This window comes from Bufo gargarizans, chromosome 4 (genome assembly GCF_014858855.1).
Source record: "Bufo gargarizans isolate SCDJY-AF-19 chromosome 4, ASM1485885v1, whole genome shotgun sequence".
Taxonomy (NCBI): Eukaryota; Metazoa; Chordata; class Amphibia; order Anura; family Bufonidae; genus Bufo; species Bufo gargarizans.
The window spans coordinates 513,993,987-514,016,881 of record NC_058083.1 but is presented as its reverse complement, the minus strand read 5'-3'; the positions used below and the strand labels follow the sequence as shown (position 1 = coordinate 514,016,881).

The window sequence follows — 22,895 nt, the reverse complement described above, 5'->3', positions numbered from 1 at the left end:
ATAATCTGTCCCCTGTGGCCAATTTATTAGGGTAAGAAGAATAAATAGCACAAAAATGGGTTACGAAACACAAGCCTTAGACCTAAAGGAAAAAGACTGTTGGAGAGAGGGTACCCGGAAAAAACCCTTGAATTAGCTATTGAGAAAGCTAGTAAAATCTTGCAGCAAGATTAGTTAGGAGGGAATAACAAAAGGAAAGGGAATAATAGGGAAGACCAAAAAAGATTTGTCTTTTCCTTTAGATACAGCCCAATGGCAGAAAATATAAGTAACATACAAAGTAATTGGGATATCTTGAAAAGGGATAGTAGCTTAGAAGAGTTAACTAAAATAGACCGATAACATTCAGAAGAAGTCACACAATAAAAGATATGCTGGTAAGAAGTAGATATGTAGAAAAAAAAAAAAGAACAAATATTGTCTACAAGATAGGAGAGCAATAGGAAATTTTAAATGTGGAAACTGTGCCTTCTGTAGGTATAATGCTCAAAATAAAATCCTGCTTTTCAGGGTATATACCATAAAGTTGATAGCTTCATAACTTGTAGAAGTACGTACATTGTATATCTGGTAATGTGTCAATGCGGACGTTTTTATGTGGGCAAAACCATGCACTTACAGCCAATGCAACACTATACAGAAGTATTGTCCTGCATTGTAAAGGGGATCAGACCCCCAAAAGTTGAAGTAAAAAAAGTAAAGTAAAAAAAATTAAGTTTTACAAAAAAAAGCATCCTTTTCCCATAATAAAGTAAAAAATTTTTTTTTTTTTTGAAAAATAGGGAAAAAAAGAAAAAGTAGACATATTGGGGATCACCGCGTCCGTATCGACAGGCTCTATAAAAATATCACAGGAACTAACCCCTCAAAAAAATTCAATAAAAATGGTGCTAAAAATTTGTTACCCTACATTACTAAAAGTGCAACACCAAGCGATCAAAAAGGCGTATGCCCCCCCCCAAAATAGTACCAATCTAACAGTCACCTCATCACGCAAAAAAAAAAATGAGCCATACCAGCCAGACAATTGCCCAAAAAAATAAAATAAAAAATAAATATGGCTCTCAGACCATGGAGACACTAAAACATGTTTTTTTTTTGTTTCAAAAATGATTATTGTGTTAAATGTAAAAAAAAAATTAATAAAAAAAATTAATAAAGTAGACCTATTAGGTATCGCCACGTCCATAACAGCCTGCTCTAAAAAAATACCAGATGACCTATCCCCCCAGATGAACACCGTAAAAATTTTTTTTTTTAAACGGTGTCAAAAAAGCCATTTTTTTGGTCACCTTACGTCACAAAAAGTGTAATAGCAAATCGATCAAAAAGTCATATGCACCCCAAAATAGTGCCAATCAAAATGTCATATCTTCCCGCAAAAATGATACCCTACCCAAGACAATCGCCCAAAAACTGAAAAAACTATGGCTCTCAGAATATGGAGACACTAAAACATGATTTTTTTTTTGTTTCAAAAAGGATATTATTGTGTAAAACTTAAATAAAAAAAGTAGACATATTAGGTATTGCCACGTCCGAAATGACCTGCTCTATAAAAATACCACATAACCTAACCCCTCAGGTGAACACCGTAAAAAAAAAATGGCTTTTAGGACAGTTTTTTTATTTTATTTTTTGTCACCTTAAATCACAAAAAGTGTAATAGCAAGCAATCAAAAAGTCACACACCCTAAAATAGTACCAATTTAAACTGTCATCTCATACCAAAAAAAAAAAAATGAGCCCCTACATAAGACAGTCGCCCAAAAAACCCCCATAAAAACAACTATGGCTTTCGAAATATGGAGACACTAAAAAAATAATATTTTTCAAAAATGATTTATGTAAAACTGAAACAAACAACCAAAAATGTAGTCATATTTGGTATTGTCGAGTCCGTAACAACCTGCTCTATAAAAATACTACATGACCTAACCTGTCAGATGAACATTGTAAATAACAAAAAAATAAACTGTGCCAAAACTGCTATTTTTTCTTACCCTGCCTCACAAAAAAAGTTTTAATATAGAGCAACCAAAAATCATATGTACCCTAAAATAGTACCAACAAAACTGCCACCTTATCCTGTAGTTTCCAAAATGTTTTTTTTGAGTTCCTACTCTAGGGGTGCATCAGGTCAGGGGGTCTTCAAGTGTGACATGGCAGCTTAAAATTATCCCAGTGAAATCTGCCTTCCAAAAACCATATGGCGTTTCTTCCCTTCTGCGCAATGTGTGCCTGTACAGCGTTTACGACCACATATGGGGCGTTTCTGTAAACTACAGAATCAGGGCAATAAATAGAGTTTTGTTTGGCTATTAACCCTTGCTTTGTTACTGGAAAAAATGGAAAATCTGCCAAAAAATGAAATTCTGAAATTTCATCTCCATTTTCCATTAATTCTTATGGAACACCTAAAGGGTTAACAAAGTTTGTAAAATCAGTTTTGAATACCTTGAGGGGTGTAGTAAAATGGGGTCATTTTTGGGTGGTTTCTATTATGCAAGTGACTTCAGACCTGAACTGGTCCTTAAAAAGTGGGTTTTGAAAAATTTCAAGATTTGCTTCTAAACTTCTAAGCCTTCTAATGTCCCCAAAAAATTAAATGCAATTCACAAAATGATCCAAACATGTAGAAGACATATGGGGAATGTAAAGTAACTATTTTTGGAGGTATTACTATCTATTATAAAAGTAGAGAAATTGAAATTTAATAAATAAAAATAAAAATGAAATTTAATAAATAAAAATGAAATATTTAGACTCAATTTTACCACTGTCATGAAGTACAATATGTGACGAGAAAATCTAAGAATGGCGCGGATAAGTAAAAGCATTTTAAAGTTATTATCACAAAGTGACACATATCAGATTTGCTAAAAAAAATGGCCTGGGCAGAAAGGTGAAAAATGGACGGGTCCTGAAAGGGTTAATACACATGCTGCATTGCAATAAATCAGCATATTATTTGATTACCATGATAATAGTGCAGAGCAGCACATACAATGAGCACCTGTGGGACGTGACTAAGTCAGTGGCCAGAAGAAGCGCAGCGTCGTCGCCTTTGACTGCAGGAAAGTTTGTCCGCCCCTGCCACACATGTAAATGTCTGTTTAGACGAATAAAGGATTTTTATACAACAAATGGTGAGTGCTGCCTTACTTATATACTCTATATTTGAGAATTACTGAGAACCTATTACAGGCAGAGCACCACATGGATGGTTTGCACGTATCACAGGATTGCCTATGTATTTGAAAGTCTGAAGTTTGGGCAGTGCCGCCTCGTTTCATTCTTTTTGATTGAAGTATTAAAGGGGTTATCCAAGAGCTATAATGCGCCCCTCCCCCATATGCCCGGGCCCCTCACACAGATTGTACTTGCCTCACTCCTCACAACCTGTGACGCTTCTGACGCCCACACGGCAACTGCTGCATCTCCCCTGCATCACAGGTAATGTTGGGGAGGCACGTTTCCATCGCGGCCTGATATTGGCTGCTTCCTTCGTCACTGGATGTTTTCATCCGCGCGACTGGGAGATGCAGCAGCGGCCGTGAGGGCATCAGAAGTAACAAAGGTGCCGAGGAGCGAGGCAAGTACAATCTGTGTGAGGGGCCCAGGCAGTAGGGGATGCATTTTAACCCATTTAACCCTCTGTATGCAGTGCTCAACGCTGAACACAGCATGCACGGGGTATGGGCACCCTTTCTATAGGGTCCCAGTAAGGCAGCGACAGGGACCAGATGGCTGCTATGGCAGCCTGATTCCTGCGTTAGTGCCTGTCGGCTACAGAAGCCTACGAGATCCAGCCCACAGGCTGGCCCCCAGGTTGAAGTCCAATAGTGGGATAAAAATAAAAAGTGGAAAAAGGTGAAAAAAAGTGTTTTTACATACCAAAAAATAAAAAAAGTTTCAAGTACAAAAAAAGCCCCTTTCCCACAATTAAAGGGAACCTGTCACCCAAAAATCGTCTATCAAGCTGGTTACAGTACCTTATAGTGCTGTGTCCTCGTTTCTCGATGCACTTTTTCTTCGTTTGGCCGCATGTCTGCTCATTCCGAAATCGTAGTTATATTCAGCTGCTGCCCCGTGCTGCAAGTCAGGCTTGAAGTCACGGGGGCAGCGGCCTCGGCGTCTTCCATGGCCCTCTCCCCGCCCCCTGCCTCTGTGACTGACACCCGAACATCCGAATCCGGGACCGCGCTCAACGGCCGCATGCGCAGTAAAGGGCGGCAGGAGCGCGGTCCCGGCTGCCGCGCGTACTACGCGCCGTCTTACTTTCGCCGCACTGCGCATGCGCCCGACATCCTGTATCAAACGCGCCCGCGCCCGGCATCTGGGCGCGGGCGCGTTTGATACAGGATGTCGGGCGCATGCGCAGTGCGGCGAAAGTAAGACGGCGCGTAGTACGCGCGGCAGCCGGGACCGCGCTCCTGCCGCCCTTTACTGCGCATGCGGCCGTTGAGCGCGGTCCCGGATTCGGATGTTCGGGTGTCAGTCACAGAGGCAGGGGGCGGGGAGAGGGCCATGGAAGACGCCGAGGCCGCTGCCCCCGTGACTTCAAGCCTGACTTGCAGCACGGGGCAGCAGCTGAATATAACTACGATTTCGGAATGAGCAGACATGCGGCCAAACGAAGAAAAAGTGCATCGAGAAACGAGGACACAGCACTATAAGGTACTGTAACCAGCTTGATAGACGATTTTTGGGTGACAGGTTCCCTTTAAGACAAATAAAATTGTAAAAAATAGAAAAACTGCGTCCGTAAGACAATCAAAGTTTTTTCTTTTTCATATCACTTTTACTGTGTAAAACTTATATAAAATGTAACTATATCACATAATCCACCCCATGAGTGCTATAAAAAAAAAAAAGGGCCACCTTGCCTCACAAAAAATGCATCAAAAGGCATATGTACTCCAAAATGGTACCAATCAAACCATCACCTCATCCCACAAAAACCCTTCAAACAAGAACATTGCCATAAAAATTTAATAATTATGGCTTTCAGAAAATGGTAATGCTAAAATATGATTATTCTTTACAAAAAAGCATTGTGTAAAAGTGGTAAAATGTAAAAAAAAAAAAAAAAAAAATTTATATAAAATTGCTATTTCCGTAATTGTATCGAGCAGCAGAATAAAGATAGCATGTCTTTTTCTCACAATAACAATAGAACACCAAAATACAATAGCTATCAATCTTAGCATATATGTCATGTGTGGAACCATAGTCACTCTACATAACCATACTGAACCACACATGTAATATAGAAAAATCTACTTTATTGAAGACAATCACAATTTTACAGAATTTCACAAAGATCATATTAAATTTGCAGGCGAGTGCTGTAAAAACAAGGTTCCCCCCCCCCCAAATAAAGATAGTCAGCATGTACTGCATATATAGAATACATATAAATAGCTGTTAATTTATCCAGATCAACCAAACAAAAGCACTTCAGTTCACATACTGACCCTGGTATCTGCAAAGAGGGGGAACCACTCCCTGACGTACGTTTTGTCTGAGCTTTTTCCAAGTCAGTGGCAGCTGGTTCAGGCACACCGGTGGATATCTGTGTAGGTACCGCAAGTACAAGCGTAGTCATGTGGCAGAGGCGTACCCAGGAGCGACAATGCAGTACCGAAGTATAAAGTAGAGACGAAGTCAGACAGGCAGAGGATCAGGTCAGGCAATCGAGGTCGGCAACAGGAAAGACTAATCAAACAGGCAGGGATCAGACGATAAGCGAAGTCCAGAAACAAAGTACAAGTTAGGAGCACCAGTGGTTGTCAGGCTCTTTAGCAAAAGACAAGGACCTTAACACTGAGGCGTCTGGGAGAAGGGCTGAACCACTTAAATACCTGCAGCCAGGGTTGGTCAGCGAGGTCACCTGACCTAACCTAGCCCGCCCAGGGAGTGATGAGTGCCGCCCCTAGAGCAGGGTAACATGACACCAGCCGAACTCAGGCTGTGTCCAGGGCTGAATAAAAGCTGTGGAGCGGAATCCTTTAGAAGCAATATCACTTATACAAACAGTGTCCCGGACCGCAGCGGTAATCGGGGGAACAGCGGCGCACCGCAGCCGCTGTTACAGGGCCTCAAATGTGCATGGTGCTCTTTTACTTCTGGGCCCTGTTGTATGCCCAGGCAAAAGATTAGGGCTACATGTAGGGTGTTAATAAAAACAGGAAGCATGGCATAATAAGAGGGCTTGACTTTTACATTGGCCACAACATATTGGGCACTAAAATGGCGTATCTGTGGAAACATTGCACATTTTCACTTAGCACCATCTGCTGTGAATTAATTTTGCTAAACATTTGTTGGGTCAAAATGATCACTCCACCCATTGGTAAATACTGTGAGGGATGTGGTTTCTAAAATAGGGTCATTTCTCGGGGGTTTCTTTTTTTATTTACCTCAGAGCCTCTGTAGTTGTTGGTCAATGTTGTATAAATTAATAAACTAGGCCTCAAATGAACATGGAGCTCCTTCCCTTCTGAGGCTTGCAGTGTGTCTATACAGCACTTTACAACCACATATGGGGAGCTGTCATATTCGGAAGAAAATGGGTAACAAATTATGAGGCGATTTTCTCCTATTACCAATCGTAAAAATGAAAAACTTTGGCCTTTCTTGTTAAAAAGAAAATGGAATTTTCCATTTTCACAGCCAAGATTTTCAAAATTCTTTGAAATGCCTGCTGGGCCAAGGTGCTCACTACACCCCTTTAAAAAAAAATTCTTGAGGTGTGTAGATTCCAAAACAGGGTCAATTTTGGGATTTTTCATTGTAGGGGTACATCAGAGTCTCAGAGCATGGTACTTGAAAATTATTCCAGTGAAATCTGCGCTCCAAAACTATATGGTGCTCCCTCCCTTCTGAACTCTGCCGTGTGCCAAAGTTAATTATAACGTATTATAAGGGTATTTTTTTTGAGTACCGATTGGCTCTGTCCCTTTAAGTCTGTTCCTTTTTATTATTACCATTCTGTGTAATGATGTGCCTTGTAATGTAGTACCCATCCGTGCTGATAAGACCACTTACCTGAGCGATCTCAGAGACACACGTGCTGCAAACTGGAGGAGTAGCTAAAAGTTTTAAATCTGTGACACACATGCATTCAGGGCACTCCATTGAAGATTTCATTCTAGTTAAGATGTAAGTATTGATTGCCCTCTCTCTTGAACACCCTGGGGTGTCGTCCATGTGCTAAGAATTGGTGATTGGAGTCCCAACACATTGTATTGCCAGTAATTTACTTTTTACTGTTCTGTATGCGATTTTAATATTTAATCAAACTTAGTAAATATATTTATTCACTTAGCCTGCATAAGCTTATTCATTCTCAAATCTTTTGAATTCACATTAGGTTACAATTATACGATATGTGGGGTGTGGCTGTAAATGGGTAACAATATGTGGGGTTCTTTTTTCCTGTTAACCCTTGTGAAAATGAAAAAATTCACCTAAAGTGACATTTTCTTGTAAAACATGTAATTTTTCGTTTTCACAGCGCCTGTGAAGCAAAAGTGCTCACTACATCCTTGGAAAATTCCATGGGGGGTATAGTTTCCAAAATGGGGACACTTTTTTGAGGTATTTACTGTAGAGGTGCTTCATGGGGTCTTTAAATGCAACATGGTACCTGAAATTGTTTTAAGTGAAAGCTACCATCCAAAAGCCATATAGTGCCCCTTCTCTTCTGAGCCCTCCTGTGCGCCCAAACATGGAACAATAAGCAAAGGGATTGTCGAACGTCCAACACACATTTGGGGAGAGGGCATACAGTGCAGAGACCACATCTGGTGAATGGTACCATTGTCTGAGAAGCTCAAAATGAATTCTCTTGGATTCTAATACATCTGCAACTGCCATGGGAGGTGTATAGAATAGGTTTGATCTCATTTGATGTAGGGGATATTCCAAAATCTGTTTCTCCCGCGGTTAGGTATGGGGTCTTTGTGGAATCGAATACTGAAGCTAGTTTGGAGTGAATAAGTGCTACAAGATGTCTGTGAAAGGTAGGCAAAGTAATGATCATTCAAAACCATGACTGTTGCGACCAGGTAGGAAAAACTTTCAAAAACACCTGGGATAATTTAGTAAAGCGAGCGTAGTTCAATACCGTCCAATTTTGTGATGTATATGTATCCCTAATATCAGTAAGTGAAGGCAAGTTGTCCTGTTTTCAAAAGGGTCCTTATCTTGATGCCCTTCAGTCCAGACCCTGGTGTGGTCTGCAAACTCTGAAGACAGTAGTGGAATAGATAAACAGGCATTCGTGAAGAGGGAAATATACTGAGACTGCAGCATGTGGAATTGCTTCCAGAAATGTACCAAGCCCTTCAACAAAGGACTGGTACCTGGATTCAGAGTAGTGACATGCGAAGCTCCCCATAAAGCAGCCAGGTCAGACTCTGACAGATCTTGTAGAGCCATCTGCTTCCAGATGTTAGTACAGTTGGGGCTGAGGAGTTCTGCTTAATTGCGTAAGTGCACAGAATAATAATAACGTGCAAAATCAGGTAAACCAAAACCACCTAAGTACTTTAAGAGGGCTAAGAGCTTGTAAGAGAGCCTGGGCCTGCATCTTTTACAGAAATGCAGAAAATAGTCTGCAAGTCACTCGTAAGAACAAAGACGATGGGAAAATAGGAGCAGTTTGTGTTATGGCAAGTACAAAAATCTTAGCAGGATATACAAAGTTTTTCCTGCCCATCCAGGAAACCATTGCTAAATCTAACTTTGCGAGTTGGGTTTGTATCTGTTTGAGGTGTATAAGATATCGCTAGTCCTAACAATTATTACAGCTCCTAGAAATTTAATATGGCTCTGAGCCCTGCCAAAGGGATAAACTCTTTGCAGGGCCAATTTGAAGTGGCAAGGAACATTAATTGCAAGGGCCTAACATTTGGTATTGTTTATTTTAAATTTAGACAGATCTCCAAAAGTTTTGAATACCTCCAATCGCTCCAGGAAAGGAGCTAGTCAAGATAAGTCTCCGCCCTAAATATTAACTTCTGTAATATAGGGGTTCTGTCTGATTGCCTAACTAAGTGACTCCAAAGCGAGGATAAAAAGAATATCCCTGGTGGGTACCATAGCAGATCCTGAAGGTGGAAGACAATGTTCCATTAACCTGGACCCTGGCATGTGGGCAGTGTACAATGAGAATATTGCTTCAATGAGTTGTGGTGAGAGTCAAAATTTCATAAGGGCACGCTTCATAAATAGCAAGTCGATTCTACGATCTGACTGCATATTGTATAATTTGTAGGACTCAAAGTTGTCTCTTCCTTCTCTCCCCTTGACAAACCCAGTCTGGTCGCGATGTATTAATTTGGGAACAAAGTTGGCCAATCTTTGCCCAGAGCTTTATGTCTATGTTGAGTAATGAAATTATACTGTAGCTGCTACATGCTGAGGAGTCTTTGCACTCTTTCGCAATGACAGGGATGGTAGCTTGTAGTGTGTGAAATCTTGACTACTGCCAGTAAGAAAGGTATTAAACAGGGACATCAAGCAAGGGGCTAAAGTGGGTAAGAATTTCTTATAATGGGGCAATTGAAAATCCAACAGGCCCTGGATATTTCCCTAAAGTTTTTGTTCTAATAACACGTTTTTCTCCCCCAAAGTGACTGGTTTTGAGAGAGAAATATTCTCATCAGCAGTCAGAAAGGAGAGTGTGTTAATTTATCCAAAAAAGCTTGCATTTACAAAACTCTCTTGGATCTGAGTGATATTTTCAGTGGGACGAATATTATAGCAAATCACTATAAAAGGTTTAAAAAAGCTTTGGCAATAGAATCAAAGTGCATATGGATCTTGTTTTTAGCATCACGAATGCTGGTTATCCAAGCCCAGTCCCTGGCTTTCTTGACAAAAGTGACCTGACCCTCCCACTTTTATCTCCATGAGTGAAACATTTATGCTTAATGAGTAAGTAAGATTGTGCTGCATTAACGTTTAGCATGGCCTGAAGACCATGTCTTAATGGCCAGTCTTATCTGGTCTTCAAGAGCCAGGGACCGTTTGTGTCTGTGTTTTAGTTTGGCCATTTGCGAAAGCAGGGAGGAGATCTGCTTAGATCGTTGTTTACGTACATGTGCACCCAGTGCTATAAGCTCACCCCTTACATACATTTTATGGGCCTCCCATAGTATTTGCGGGAAACATTAGGAGTTGCATTAGAGCGAAAATAAAACTGTTATTTATCTGTCAAATATATCACAGACTCAGTAGAGTCTAGAAGGGACTCATTAGGCTTCAAGGTCCGTTCACCGGGGTGGACACCCAGTAGGGAGAAAGAGAAATACACTAGGGCATGACCTGATGTAGGAAAGTTGCCAATGTTGGCTAAGTTGACCTGGCAGATGTGTCTGTCAGTAAGCAATAAGCAGTCTAGATGTTGATACAATCTATGGGGATTCAAAAATAAAGTGTAGTCCTTGGTATGCACATGTAAAGCATGCAAGACATCAATCTGGTGGAGTGCGGAGAGGGTTTTACGCAGGGAGCGGAGAAATATTTAGGAAATATGTCTAGGGAGGTGGAGTCTAATAAAGGTCCAGAGTCATATTAAAATCTCCTCCTAAAATAGTAAGGTCTTCATTAAAGGCAAACATATCTTACCCAAGGCAACCATTTAGCTGTTTGACTGTTAGGAATATTGAAGTTACAGACTGTAAGCTTCTGTCTAATGCTAAACCTTTAAGCAAAAGGTACCGTTTATATTGAAAATTGAATTTCTTATGGAACCCTATACTAACTCTAGAAACAGAGCTCAAACTAGGCGCATGGGGTCATTTCTAATCAGATATATGCCAATTTTCTGACATATTTGTTGCAGATTACAGTGCAAAGGTTATTTGCGCAGCAATCTGCGACTTTTCCCCGCTCATGCCAGGTCTAAAAAAAAAAAAAAAAAAGAGGATGTGATGTGGGAAGGGGGCAGGTCTGTCTCATTTATCCTTTTCTACACCCGTTTTAGGTGTAGAAAATGGTATAAATACAGGATGGACAGAGAGACAGTCATAATTAGTTAACCACAGTACTGTCCGAATGAGAAGCTTCACTCACAATAGTGTCCAAATGTACCCTCTCACAATAAGAACCTAAGAGACTTCTTTTTATGTGCGACTGCCCAGGAAGGTAGAGGTGGGAAGGTATCTTCTTATAGCATGGGAAGCCAAGATTTGATTTCCAGCGGGGCCATTTTCAGATTTTCCCAAACCAGTATCAGATCCTATAGATGCTTGACCGAGAGCTACTTGTCAGGAGAGCATATGGTCAATTCAAAAGGGGATAGCTAGCGGTATGGGAAACCGGTCACCCTTAGATGAGGGTGAGAGGCTTCAGTTACCTGCGTCTAAGCAGGGTAGAGGTAAGCCAAGTATTCACAAATACGAGAACTCCTGAAGTGCTCTAGAGGCTGTTAAGATGGCTGCTGCGTCCATGTAGCCGAGTATCTCATAAACAATGTCTGACGTTCTTCCACTGCCGGCTTAGGACGTAGAGCTCTGTGAATTTCGCTTTTCAACAATAGAGACAGCTCAGTCAGGCCCAAGCAGATCTGTGAAAATACGACTCATTGTGATTGGGATTGAGTCTCTCTGGTAAGTCTCAGACAGGCCTGTTATCCAGATATTTCTCCTCCTGCTTGTACTTTCTTCAGAAGCAGCAGAGTTGTTGATAAAGGAGCACTCCAGTGCTCCACTGAACTGCATTGATTTGAATCTTCTGGTGGGTCTGTTCCAGGGCTTCTACGCTGTTGCCCGTGTTGCAAATAACCTGCTTGATATCAAAATAGTCTGTGGCAATCTGTGCCAGTGTCTTGGCAAGTGCTTTTTTCAAGAATCTTCTGGACATGGTAATTGAGTCAGCGGGATCCTGGCTTCCAGCAATGTTCATCTTATCCAACATCTCCATCAGAGGAGCTTATAATTTTATCTGGATACGAGAAGTTGATGAATGGATGACTGCTAGAGTTGAGCGAAGCGAGCTTCAGATGCTTAATCCGAAGTCGCTTAATTAAAATTTTGGAAAAATACTGTACGGAGATTCGTCTCCATACATTATTAGAATGTATGGACTAGTACCGACTATTTAGAAATCCTCCCTTGATCTGCAATAAAAAGAACCCTAGTTTTAGGGATAAATTAAGACATGCAGATCTGGGTAGCCCGAAGGAAACAATGAAACAAAGCACATTTGGAACAGTGAGAAAAGGCACCTTTCCGTGCCTCCATTGTTTCCAATGTTCTCACATTATTAAAGGTTCAGAATTTCACCATCCCCACACGGGACAAACTTTTAAGGTGAAAGGGTTTTACACATGTGAATCCACAAATGTTATTTATATGATAAAATGTCCTTGTGGTCTGGCGTATATAGGGGAAACAATGCAAGTTGTAAAAGATAGAATAAGGAAACATAAATCCACTATAAGAACAAAAATCCTACGATTTCCATTGCCCTATCATTTTGGTAAATGTAGACGTACAGTGTCACAGCTGAGATTTCAGGTGCCTGAACAAATAGAGACCAAAAAGAGGGGGAGATATCAAGAAGCTGTTACGTAGAGAGGCTTACTGGATTCACACCTTGAACACGATGCATCGCAGAGGTTTAAATCGCGAATATGAGATTGCACGTTTGTAGGGAATATTTTGTTGATATTCTAGATCACCGATTGGTCATTCTTTATATAATTTTTTATAGACTTCATTGTCCCGTTGATCTTCTCAATGGATAGCATAGTATCCTTTATTTACCTGCTTATGTTTTGTATGAAGTGAAACCTGGATGTTGATTCGTGCTGATCCGGATACCGCTGGTAGCTGGGCGTCTGACGTCACTTGTGTTTTAATTGACTTTGTTATATAAGTAATGTGTTTGTCTTGATTAAGTATTATTGATAAAGGCTTTGTGCCGAAACGCATCATATTGGATGAATTAGGACAATAGAATAAAAGGAATATACTTAGAAGCAAGACACGGTTGCCGGGATTCTTTCAAATGCTTTATGTGGAGTCCGCTCCTTCCTGTTTGCAGCGTTAACGCCGTGGGTGAGTGTCGGCTGGATTTGAATATAGCATAAAAGTTGATGACAGGTTCCCTTCAATACTCAAGATGGTCCCTAGGAATATCCAGTCATGCCTTCTGCTCTTCGTAAAGCTCCAGTGTTTTTTTTTTCAAGAATTTGTGACTAATGTATGGTATTGGTCTCCTTGAATGACATATTGATATATTCTCTTGACCAGACTTCACACTGGAGATGGAGATAAAGAATATATATATATATATATATATATATATATATATATATATATATATATATATATATATATATATATATATATATATATATATATATATATATATATATATCAGCACGTGAGAGAGAACTTACTTCACTTTAAGTTTGAAATGTGCATCTTTGAAGAAACTTCCCTTTGTGGGCTACATTATATCTAAAAGAGACATAGAGATGGATCCCCAGAAGTTGTCTGCTGTGCTGAATTGGCCTTGTCCTACAAGTCTGCAGGCTATTCAATAATTCCTGGGTTTTGTAAATTATTACAGACAATCCATTCAATTTTTTAGCCATATCTCCCCAAATTCAAGTCAGACATGGAAGGGGGTGAATGCCACGAGTGGACATGTGAAGCAGAAATTGCCTCCCAGTCCCTGAGACGGGCATTCTCATATACCATGATATTGCACTGCCTTAATGTCACAAAATAGTTCTTTCATGAGGTGAATGCATCCATGGGTGCAGAGACCATCCTTACTCAAAATAGAATTTACGGCAAGATGCTTCGGCCAAACAAAATGATTCCATTTGTGACAGGGAGCTGCTCGCAATCAAATTAGTCCTTGAAGAATGGCATCATTTGCTGGACAGTGCCTGCCACCGTGTCCTCATTTACATCAACATTAAGAACCTAACTTATTTCCAGTCAGCGCTAAGTCTCACCTTGACAAAAATACCAAGGTAGATGCCCTATCCCGCTTCTTTGACACTGATTATTGAGCCCCATCACATCATAGATCCTGTCAGCATCATACCAGTCACTCCTAAACAGCTAAAAGACATTCCGCCGGCAAGTCGTTTTGTCCCTGTGGCCAAGAGGAAGAGGGTCCTACTCAGAGGACATTGCTCCAAAGTTACTGGTCACTCTGGTCTTCACAATACTATTAATCTGATTCCCTGACATTTCTACAGATGTGTGAGAAGTTGTTGCCACCTGCCCTACTTGTGTCCAGAACAAGTCTCTGAAACAAAAACCTGAAGGACTACTTTCTTCCACTGCCTGAGCCTGAGGTTCTGTGGCAGCATATCATCATGGATTTTATCACTCAATTGCCTTCTTCTGGTTGCACAGTAATGGATGGTAGGTGATTGATTTTCAAAAGTAGCCCACTTCATGCCTCTGCCTGTTCTCCCATCTGCCAGTCAATTCGCCATTCAAGTAATTTGTGGAACAAATTTTTCAAGCTTCATGGGTTGTCCTTGCCCATTGTTTTTGACTGGGGAGTACAGTTCACCTCTAAGTTTTGGAGAACCAGGGCTTGTTTTCTGGCGGAACGCACCGGAACGGCGTTCTGCCACCTTTTCACATCGCAGCCTGCCATGCTCCAGCATCGCAGGCTGCGATGTATCAGCGGGGAGGGACTGGGAGGCGGAGCTGGGGGCCAATGCTTTCACTGTGCTCCGGCCCCGCTGCTCCAGTACAGTTATAAAATGTGTAATTCAATTAATAATGATTCATGCTGCCCCCTCTGTAGTATAACATTCACTATATCCTACTCACAGGGCTACTGTTATATCGTAATGCAGGCCGGCCGGGCAGACGAGCGGCAGCGTGACTGACTGACGTCACGTGCCTGCCCGGCCTACTTTATGAATGAAGCAGGCGGCGCAGGCACGTGACGTCATTGAGTGACGCTGCCGCTCGTCTGCCCGGCCGGCCTGCATTACGATATAACAGTAGCCCTGTGAGTAGGATATAGTGAATGTTATACTACAGAGGGGGCAGCATGAATCATTATTAATTGAATTACACATTTTATAACTGTACTGGAGCGGCAATGGGGGGTCTGTGGATGACACCGTTATGGGGTGGGGGGGGGGGGGGGGGGAGAGACTGTGGATGGCACTGTTATGGGGTGGGTGGTGGGGTCTGTGGATGGCACTGTTATGGGGTGGATGGGGGGGGTCTGTGGATGGCACTGTTATGGGGTGGGTGGGTGGGGGGGGGGTCTGTGGATGGCACTGTTATGGGGTGGGTGGGGGGGGGGGTCTGTGGATGGCACTGTTATGGGGTGGGTGGGGGGGGGGTCTGTGGATGGCACTGTTATGGGGTGGGTGGGGGGGGGGGTCTGTGGATGGCACTGTTATGGGGTGGGTGGGGGGGGGGTCTGTGGATGGCACTGTTATGGGGTGGGTGGGGGGGGGTCTGTGGATGGCACTGTTATGGGGTGGGTGGGGGGGGGGTCTGTGGATGGCACTGTTAAGGGGGTGGGGGTCTGTGGATGGCACTGTTAAGGGGGTGGGGGGTCTGTGGATGGCACTGTTAGAGGGGTGGGTGGGGGGTCTGTGGATGGCACTGTTATGGGGTGGGTGGGGGGGGTCTGTGGATGGCACTGTTATGGGGTGGGTGGGTGGGGGGTCTGTGGATGGCACTGTTAAGGGGGTGGGGGTCTGTGGATGGCACTGTTAAGGGGGTGGGGGGTCTGTGGATGGCACTGTTAGAGGGGTGGGTGGGGGGTCTGTGGATGGCACTGTTAGAGGGGTGGGTGGGGGGTCTGTGGATGGCACTGTTATGGGGTGGGTGGGGGGGGTCTGTGGATGGCACTGTTATGGGGTGGGTGGGTGGGGGGTCTGTGGATGGCACTGTTAAGGGGGTGGGGGTCTGTGGATGGCACTGTTAAGGGGGTGGGGGGTCTGTGGATGGCACTGTTAAGGGGGGGGGTGGAGGGTCTGTGGATGGCACTGTTAGAGGGGTGGGTGGGGGGTCTGTGGATGGCACTGTTATAGGATGGGGATCTGTGGATGCCTTCCCCAGATCCCCCATTAACAGTGCCATCCCCAGATCCCCCATTAACAGTGCCATCCCCATCTGGGGGGTTTCTTTGCTGGGCTGGACTTTTCTAGCCTCCCCAAATTTTACTTGCATCCCTATTCTCTAAAGGGGCGGTGTCAGGGGAGGGGGGAGTTCCACCACCTTTTCTCTGAGAAAAAAAGCCCTGGAGAGCCATCTGCAAGCTATTGGAAATAAAACTGGACTTTTTCTCAGCCTGTTACCCACAGTCCAGGAATCAGGTGCAGCGTATTAATCAGATCTATCATTATGACTGAATCACTTTGTTCCCATGGCAAACTTTTCTTACAACTTTCCTAGTGATTCTTCCATTCAGACCCCTTTTTTCGTAGTTTATGGCCATCTTCTGTTACCTGTCACCTCTGGAGTTGCAGCAGCTTAAACATCCCTTCTACAGTCCTCCACTCGCATGAAGAAGTTCACTGAACGCAGGCACGGGGCTCCACCTCAAATTTCTCTTGGGGGCAAGGTCTGGCTTTCCTCAAGAAACATCAGACTCAAGTGCCATCATACAAGTTGGAAAGTTTTGTAGGGGCGAGTGGGCTACTGTTACAGAAATGTAAATGAAGCCTCTAAGTACTACTAAAAAGGGTTTATAGAAGATAGAAAAATAGGTGATAACACCAGTTTTCTGATCAATATTGTGGGATACCAATTGGCATCAACTGTGTGCTAGCAAAGGGAAACCTGTCAGAAAGCAAGTGCCCAGCAAACTGCCACCACTACCTGACTATACAAGGAGTAATCAGTAGCCAGTGAAGGAGCAGAATCTGTGAGTCTTCTCTGCTTTATGTAGTGGTTACTACTCACCTGGGTGGTTATCTGCAAGAATGTCTTCTGTGATCTGCTCATCATCCCTCACATATGTATCTTCAGCCTTAATATTGTTCAGATATTTGCCTGGATTCAAAAGCTGTGAAACAAATATTGTAAAAAAAAGTCAGCAGACTGATGGAGAAGCCATTTTACTTGAAACCAGAAAATATCATTAATTACCATGACAAAAAGTGATGAAATGACTGCAGAGTTATCTGCTATGGTGGTGATCTGGGCCTACAACTCCTCTCTTTCCTGCTGATGGGTACACCTGCTGCCTAGCTCACCTGCTCCATAACTTCAGTTTTCCAATGATCCATTCCTACTGGTGTCCCTCTCTCTATGCCCAGTGGTCCCGGCTGCCGAAATAATGCTGTCCTTCCACACAGGCTGAGGCCTGCTTCCACACACAATCTCTCTCTGGCTCTTAAAGGGCCTGCATGCCCCCTAATCTCTCCCAGCCTTGGGGAAGTGCCTGAGCAATAGGTTCTAGAATGCCATACTTTTACATGACTTCTGGATATCACCCTTTGCTGCCTGACCACCGAGCTGCCTGACCACCGAGCTGCCTGTCATGACATCGGACTGTTAATCGGTCATGTACTCTGCCTGTCCTGACCTTGTCCTTCCTACGGTTGTGTCTGATCACTTGGTGTCTCTTGAAACTCATACAGAAATGACCTCAAGAGGTAGCTGCCTGGTTGATTCCCTGCAGTACAGTCTAGAAACATATGGGAAATAAAGGTTGAAGACCTCAGGAGTAGCTCCAAGTCGAATCTGTTCAAAAGACATAATGGATCCACATCTGCTGAGTTTCATTTTCTGACCAAAATATCTGCCGGTCTCTTGTATATATCCAACTTGTTGGTTCCTTATTCCAACCAGCAGTCTCTATAGCCAGAAAACTGTGAGAAGATCCAGACAACATGTAATGTCTAAGGTCAGCTGTATTCCTATTATCTCCACCTTTCTAATTATACAATTATAAAACATAAAATACTGTTGGATAAAACAAGACTAACACAAGACCTTCACAGATCATAGGGAACATTTAATGAGACCTTATCTCCATCTACCTGATCATTGTGATGTTCTTCAGAACCATACTGTGGAAGAAAAGGGCTAGGATATCTGTCTGGTCTTGTTCTCTTACTGGATCTAACTGTAGGAAAGACATACAGTGACTGAATCCATTCTTCACATACAAATAATGAGAGGTCCTGAAGGTTTTAGTCATGTCAATTACCTGATGATGTGAGGGGTTGGTGATCCTCCATCATGACATCCTTGTACATATCTTTGTGTTCTTCTAAATACTCCCTCTCCTCCATGGAGAAATAGACAGCGACATCCTGACACCTTATAGGAACCTGACAACAGAATGATAGTCATTACCCAGACATCAGTGTTACTGTATAATGTCCCAGTATTCCCAGCAATGTCACCTCTCCAGTCAGCAGCGCAAATATCTTATTGGTGAGTTCCAGGATCTCCTCTTTGTTGAGCTTCCCATGTATCATGAGGCGAGGTGTTCGCCCAGATTTTGTGCCCCAGGTTCTTCCCCATCCTTCAAACACAGGGGCCTGACAATGCTCACTAGAGGTCTTCTTCACTACTGTGTATTCCTAAGTTATGGAGACAGTAATAAATATCACTCCATACATTTCCAGAGTTCCTCACCTCTCCAGTCATGTCCATCTGTTAGTAGCATAAGATGATGTAATGTGACATCAGAATCTCTCACCTCTCCAGTAACCTGGAAGAGGATCTCTAGGGTGAGATTTATTATACTCTCTGCCATCCTGTTCCTGTCCCTATCCATCCTTGACGGGTCAATGAGGAAAATGATCTGATATAGAAGATATCCACTGCGCAGATCCTATATGGTAGCCACCTGAATGGAGATAAGATGAGCCAACGTAAAAATCATACAAAATACCATATAAAAATACAATTACTGGAGATAATAAAAGGAAACATTGCAGGAGATAATAAAGTGTAGATGTTCAATATCTTATCAAGTCAGTTCCATTATGTTTTAGGCCAAAGCATGTCACACCTTCATATTACCACTATAGACAATTGCAGGTCACAGTGGAAATGCCAGTATAAAGCTGTAATCGGATAGATCATTTTATAAATCTACAGCTCAGACTACCCTAGTCCTATCAGTTGGAATCTCAAGATTTAAAGAGGTTTCGTCATCAGATACATCTCAATAATAAAACTTGCACTTGACAAGTGAATAACATTGGTCTTGATCCCACCGTCCTAAAATAATGGAAACAAAATATTCGAAACACCTTGATTTATTTAGTATTGAGTATGAGCACCAAACACATAAATACTTGTCTTGTCATGCTATCATTGAGGTTATTGATAGTTGTCAGATTAATGTTCTGCCATGGTGAATGCACTTGGGCAGTGGGCACGCAAATCATGAAAATACACTGCTGGCAGCTCCATTTTCAATTGCAGGCCACTGACGTCCCAGATGTTCGCAATGGGAGACAAGTACGGAGTTGCTACAGGCTATGGTTGCATGTTTAGGTCATGCAGTCTGCTCACAGTAGCATAGGCAACATGTCTTGTTGAAAAAAAGGTACCTGGGACACTTTGAAGAAATGGAGTGGTCTGGGTACCATACATTATGCCACCCCACACCATAATCCTGGGAGTAGAACCAGTGAGACATTCCCTTTTGAAGGCCTCTTTATGACGTTGCCCACGTGGTCTCCAGACCAATTTCTTGCTATCACTACATCAGAGATAAAAGCAGGACTCATTGCTGAAGAAGACAGATCTCTATTTGAGCCTCCATGATAGCCTTTGTAAGTGGTGGCGTGAGGTCAATGGACATCTGTAGCTGGACATCTAGCTCATAGTCCAAATGTTGTGCGAATGCCTTCTGATGGTTTGTGTTGACATTGTTTGCCGCCCTAGGCTTGGAATGTGATGTCCAATTTCACTTTTCATAATTTCTTCTTCTAACCAGACGAACCATCCATGCTGAGGTTTGCCTCTTGTGGTCATTCCAGTTTATCATTTTTCTCCCGACCAGGACACAAAACATTGACCACTGCTGACACCTCGTGATAAACCAAGGTCTTTCAGTTCAAAGATTCTCTCCCTCTCAGTTTAGAAGAGTCGATAACTGGCATGTTGATGAACAGGAGGCATGGCCCCCTCCCCCACATGACCAGATTGGAGCTAGGTGCTTGAAACTTTTATCAATTGCAGATCTTGGCTCCAACTGCTACTTCTTCGATTTGCAGAACCTTACGGCTTGTCCTTGGTGTTGAAATTTCAATGTTGAAGAACATATAAAGAACTCAAGGTGCAAACTTCAACGGTCTTTATTCAGTTAATAAAACAGGGGAGCCATCAATTCAATTGCATCTCACCACTTCACGATAACGCCTTTGGTGTGTTTAAGAACCACGCTCACTCTCCTCTGTAGCTGTAAACTTCAAAAACATATCTCAGACACCTTCCTGTAATTGTTCTACTGGAGTCAATTTGCGACAGAATCTTTGAGGGGAGTTTGGGCTGAACTGTGTACCCATACTTTACAGAGGAGAAGCGTCTTTCTTGAACACAGGATTATGAGATAAATCGAGGACTAGCAGTTGGAGTTAAAAATATATATATATAGATATATTTTGAGGGATTATCATGGAGTGATGAGATGTACACAGATTGACCACTTTTGGTGTTTGCACCTTGAGTGCTCTGTATTGTTGAAAGGCAATAAAATATTTCCAGTAATTACGGCGTGTGATCTCATAGATTATAATAGGCCACAATAATCACCACATACATACTGGCATCACCGCTGTAACCCAGGTTGTCATTGCAGTGATATTAAGAGAGACTCAAGAAACCCTGGGAGCATTGGCAATGGAGGTGGGAGATTTAAAGGGGGTTATCCATGTTTTTTTTTTTTGCTCCAGTTGATGTGCGTGATAACGCTATTGTAGATGATGATGAGAATTTTCTTACTGGGCCAGCACTGCGCTCCCCGGTCTAAAATGTTTGTGGGCACTTCCGGGATCACATTCCGGCACATGATCCAGGCCTGGCTACAGCCTGCAATCTACTTGGGTTGTGCATGTGAAGTCAGGCAGCCTCTGGCGCTGTGAGCAGTCAACACCCAAAGCTGCTTGACTGCGAATGCGAATACACATCGCGGTTTGTAGCCGGGCTATGATGAGGTGCCGAATGTAGGCACGTGATCCGGAAGTGCCCACAAATTATTTAGACCAAGCAGCAAAGCGCAGGCCCGGTAATGAAGTTCTCATATTCTCATCTATCAACAGTGTTATAACATACTTTAAAAAGGAAAAAAAAATTAAGAAATTTAAAGTATGGAGTTTCAATAAAATAGCGGAGACTAAGAAGGTGGCCGGGTAAATAGGGACGTGGTGAGGATATATGGGACCTGTGTGGATATTAACCCCCTTAGGAAAACAAGTTTTGTTTTAGCATTTTCATTTTTTCCTCCTCAATTTCCAAGAATAATAACTTTTTCAATTTTCCATTCCCATATCCATGTGAGGGCTTATTTTATGTTGGATTTTTTCATTATCATTTAATTTACTATATCCTGTATTGTAAAATGGGCTAAAAAATTCTGTGATGTTAACTTGAAAGAAAACTGCAATTCAGCCATTTTTGGATTTTGTTTTTCCAGCATACCAAATTTATATAGTTTCTATTATGTTCTACTACTTTAAACCATAAAAACAATTTATTTTGCATCGCCGTATTCTGACAGCCATAACTTTTAGATTTTTCTATCTATAGAGCTGAGTGAGGGCTAATTTTTTGTGGGACGAGCTCGAGCTGTAGTTTGTATTAGTACCATTTTGCCCGGAGCCCGATGGCACGGGGGGGGGGGGGGGGGGACAGAGCCCGATGGCACGGGGGGGGGGGGGGGGGGGGGGGGGGTTTACAGAGCCTGATGGCACTGGGGGGGAAACGGAGCCCGATGGCACTGGGGGGGAAACGGAGCCCGATGGCACTGGGGACTGGCCATCACTGGTGAGCACCGTGGCCTCCCGGACCCTTATCATGCGTTGCGCCGCACATTGTATAGCGGCTGTACTTGATACTGCAGGTCAGTGACATTGACTTCAATGGGGCTGAGCTGCACCTAGACCATGTGACCGATGAACGGTGACATCACGAACCCAGGAAAGGAAGAGGCCAGTCCAGAAGATCCCCCCTTTTCCCAGGAATCTGCTGGACATTTCGGGTAGGAGGTCCTATTACCACTGGTCAGAAAGAAGCATTCTCTCACAGAGTACGGCCCCGACAGATCCCAGAAAGAATTGAGCAGCTTCAGGTGGATCTCACCCTGGGAAAGCTTATGTTAGATGGAGACAGTCAGCAGGTTGCGCTGACACACTGTAACGCAGGCACTGTAATGGAGGCAGCAAGGTACAGAAGGGCTGGGACCACCACTAGGATGGGGTAAGGGGCAGGAGGACACACACAGGAGCAGGACCAGCCTCAGGGTCATGTGGCCCCTTATATAAGTCCATCACACAGTACAGAAATAATACCGCCATACAGCACAGAGATCACGGCTGTGGTATAAGTCACTGTACAGCATAGAGGTAACACTCCGGGAGGGCTGTGCTCGGAGAACCCCTTCAACCGCCTCCTGGTGTTAATAAGGAAAAGGAGGTAATTCGCGAGCAGGTAGTGAAGGGGTTAATGACAGAAAATGGCGGCGACTCCACACATACCTCCACCTGCACCTCTGTACACGGCATGTATGGGGGAGGCAGACTGGACTCGAGTTGTTATAAAGAGGCCCCGCCCATTAGACCACCAGTCTCCACCTCCTCAGGTGACATCACACCTACCAGCAGCGACTCTATTCTAGTCACTATCCAACCAGCACGGCAGCACATGGTCATGTGATCTTCTTGACCTCGCCCATACAGGATCACATGG

The 22,895-nt window shown here is 43.1% G+C and overlaps 1 protein-coding gene across 1 annotated transcript in view; it reads right to left on the bottom strand.

The window, feature by feature from the left end:
- The window catches only part of LOC122934335 (gastrula zinc finger protein XlCGF57.1-like), a 28,529-nt gene extending 5,771 nt beyond the window's left edge, over window positions 1-22,758 (bottom strand). Inside the window, exons 1-6 of the mRNA XM_044289732.1 lie at window positions 22,685-22,758; window positions 18,676-18,825; window positions 18,377-18,556; window positions 18,178-18,301; window positions 18,008-18,093; window positions 16,926-17,028 (exon numbers count right to left, since the gene is read on the bottom strand). Coding sequence (XP_044145667.1) covers window positions 16,926-17,028; window positions 18,008-18,093; window positions 18,178-18,301; window positions 18,377-18,556; window positions 18,676-18,753 — 571 coding nt within the window. The 5' untranslated portion in view covers window positions 18,754-18,825; window positions 22,685-22,758. The remainder of the gene's footprint in view (window positions 1-16,925; window positions 17,029-18,007; window positions 18,094-18,177; window positions 18,302-18,376; window positions 18,557-18,675; window positions 18,826-22,684) is intronic.
- Between the last annotated feature and the right edge of the window lie 137 nt (window positions 22,759-22,895).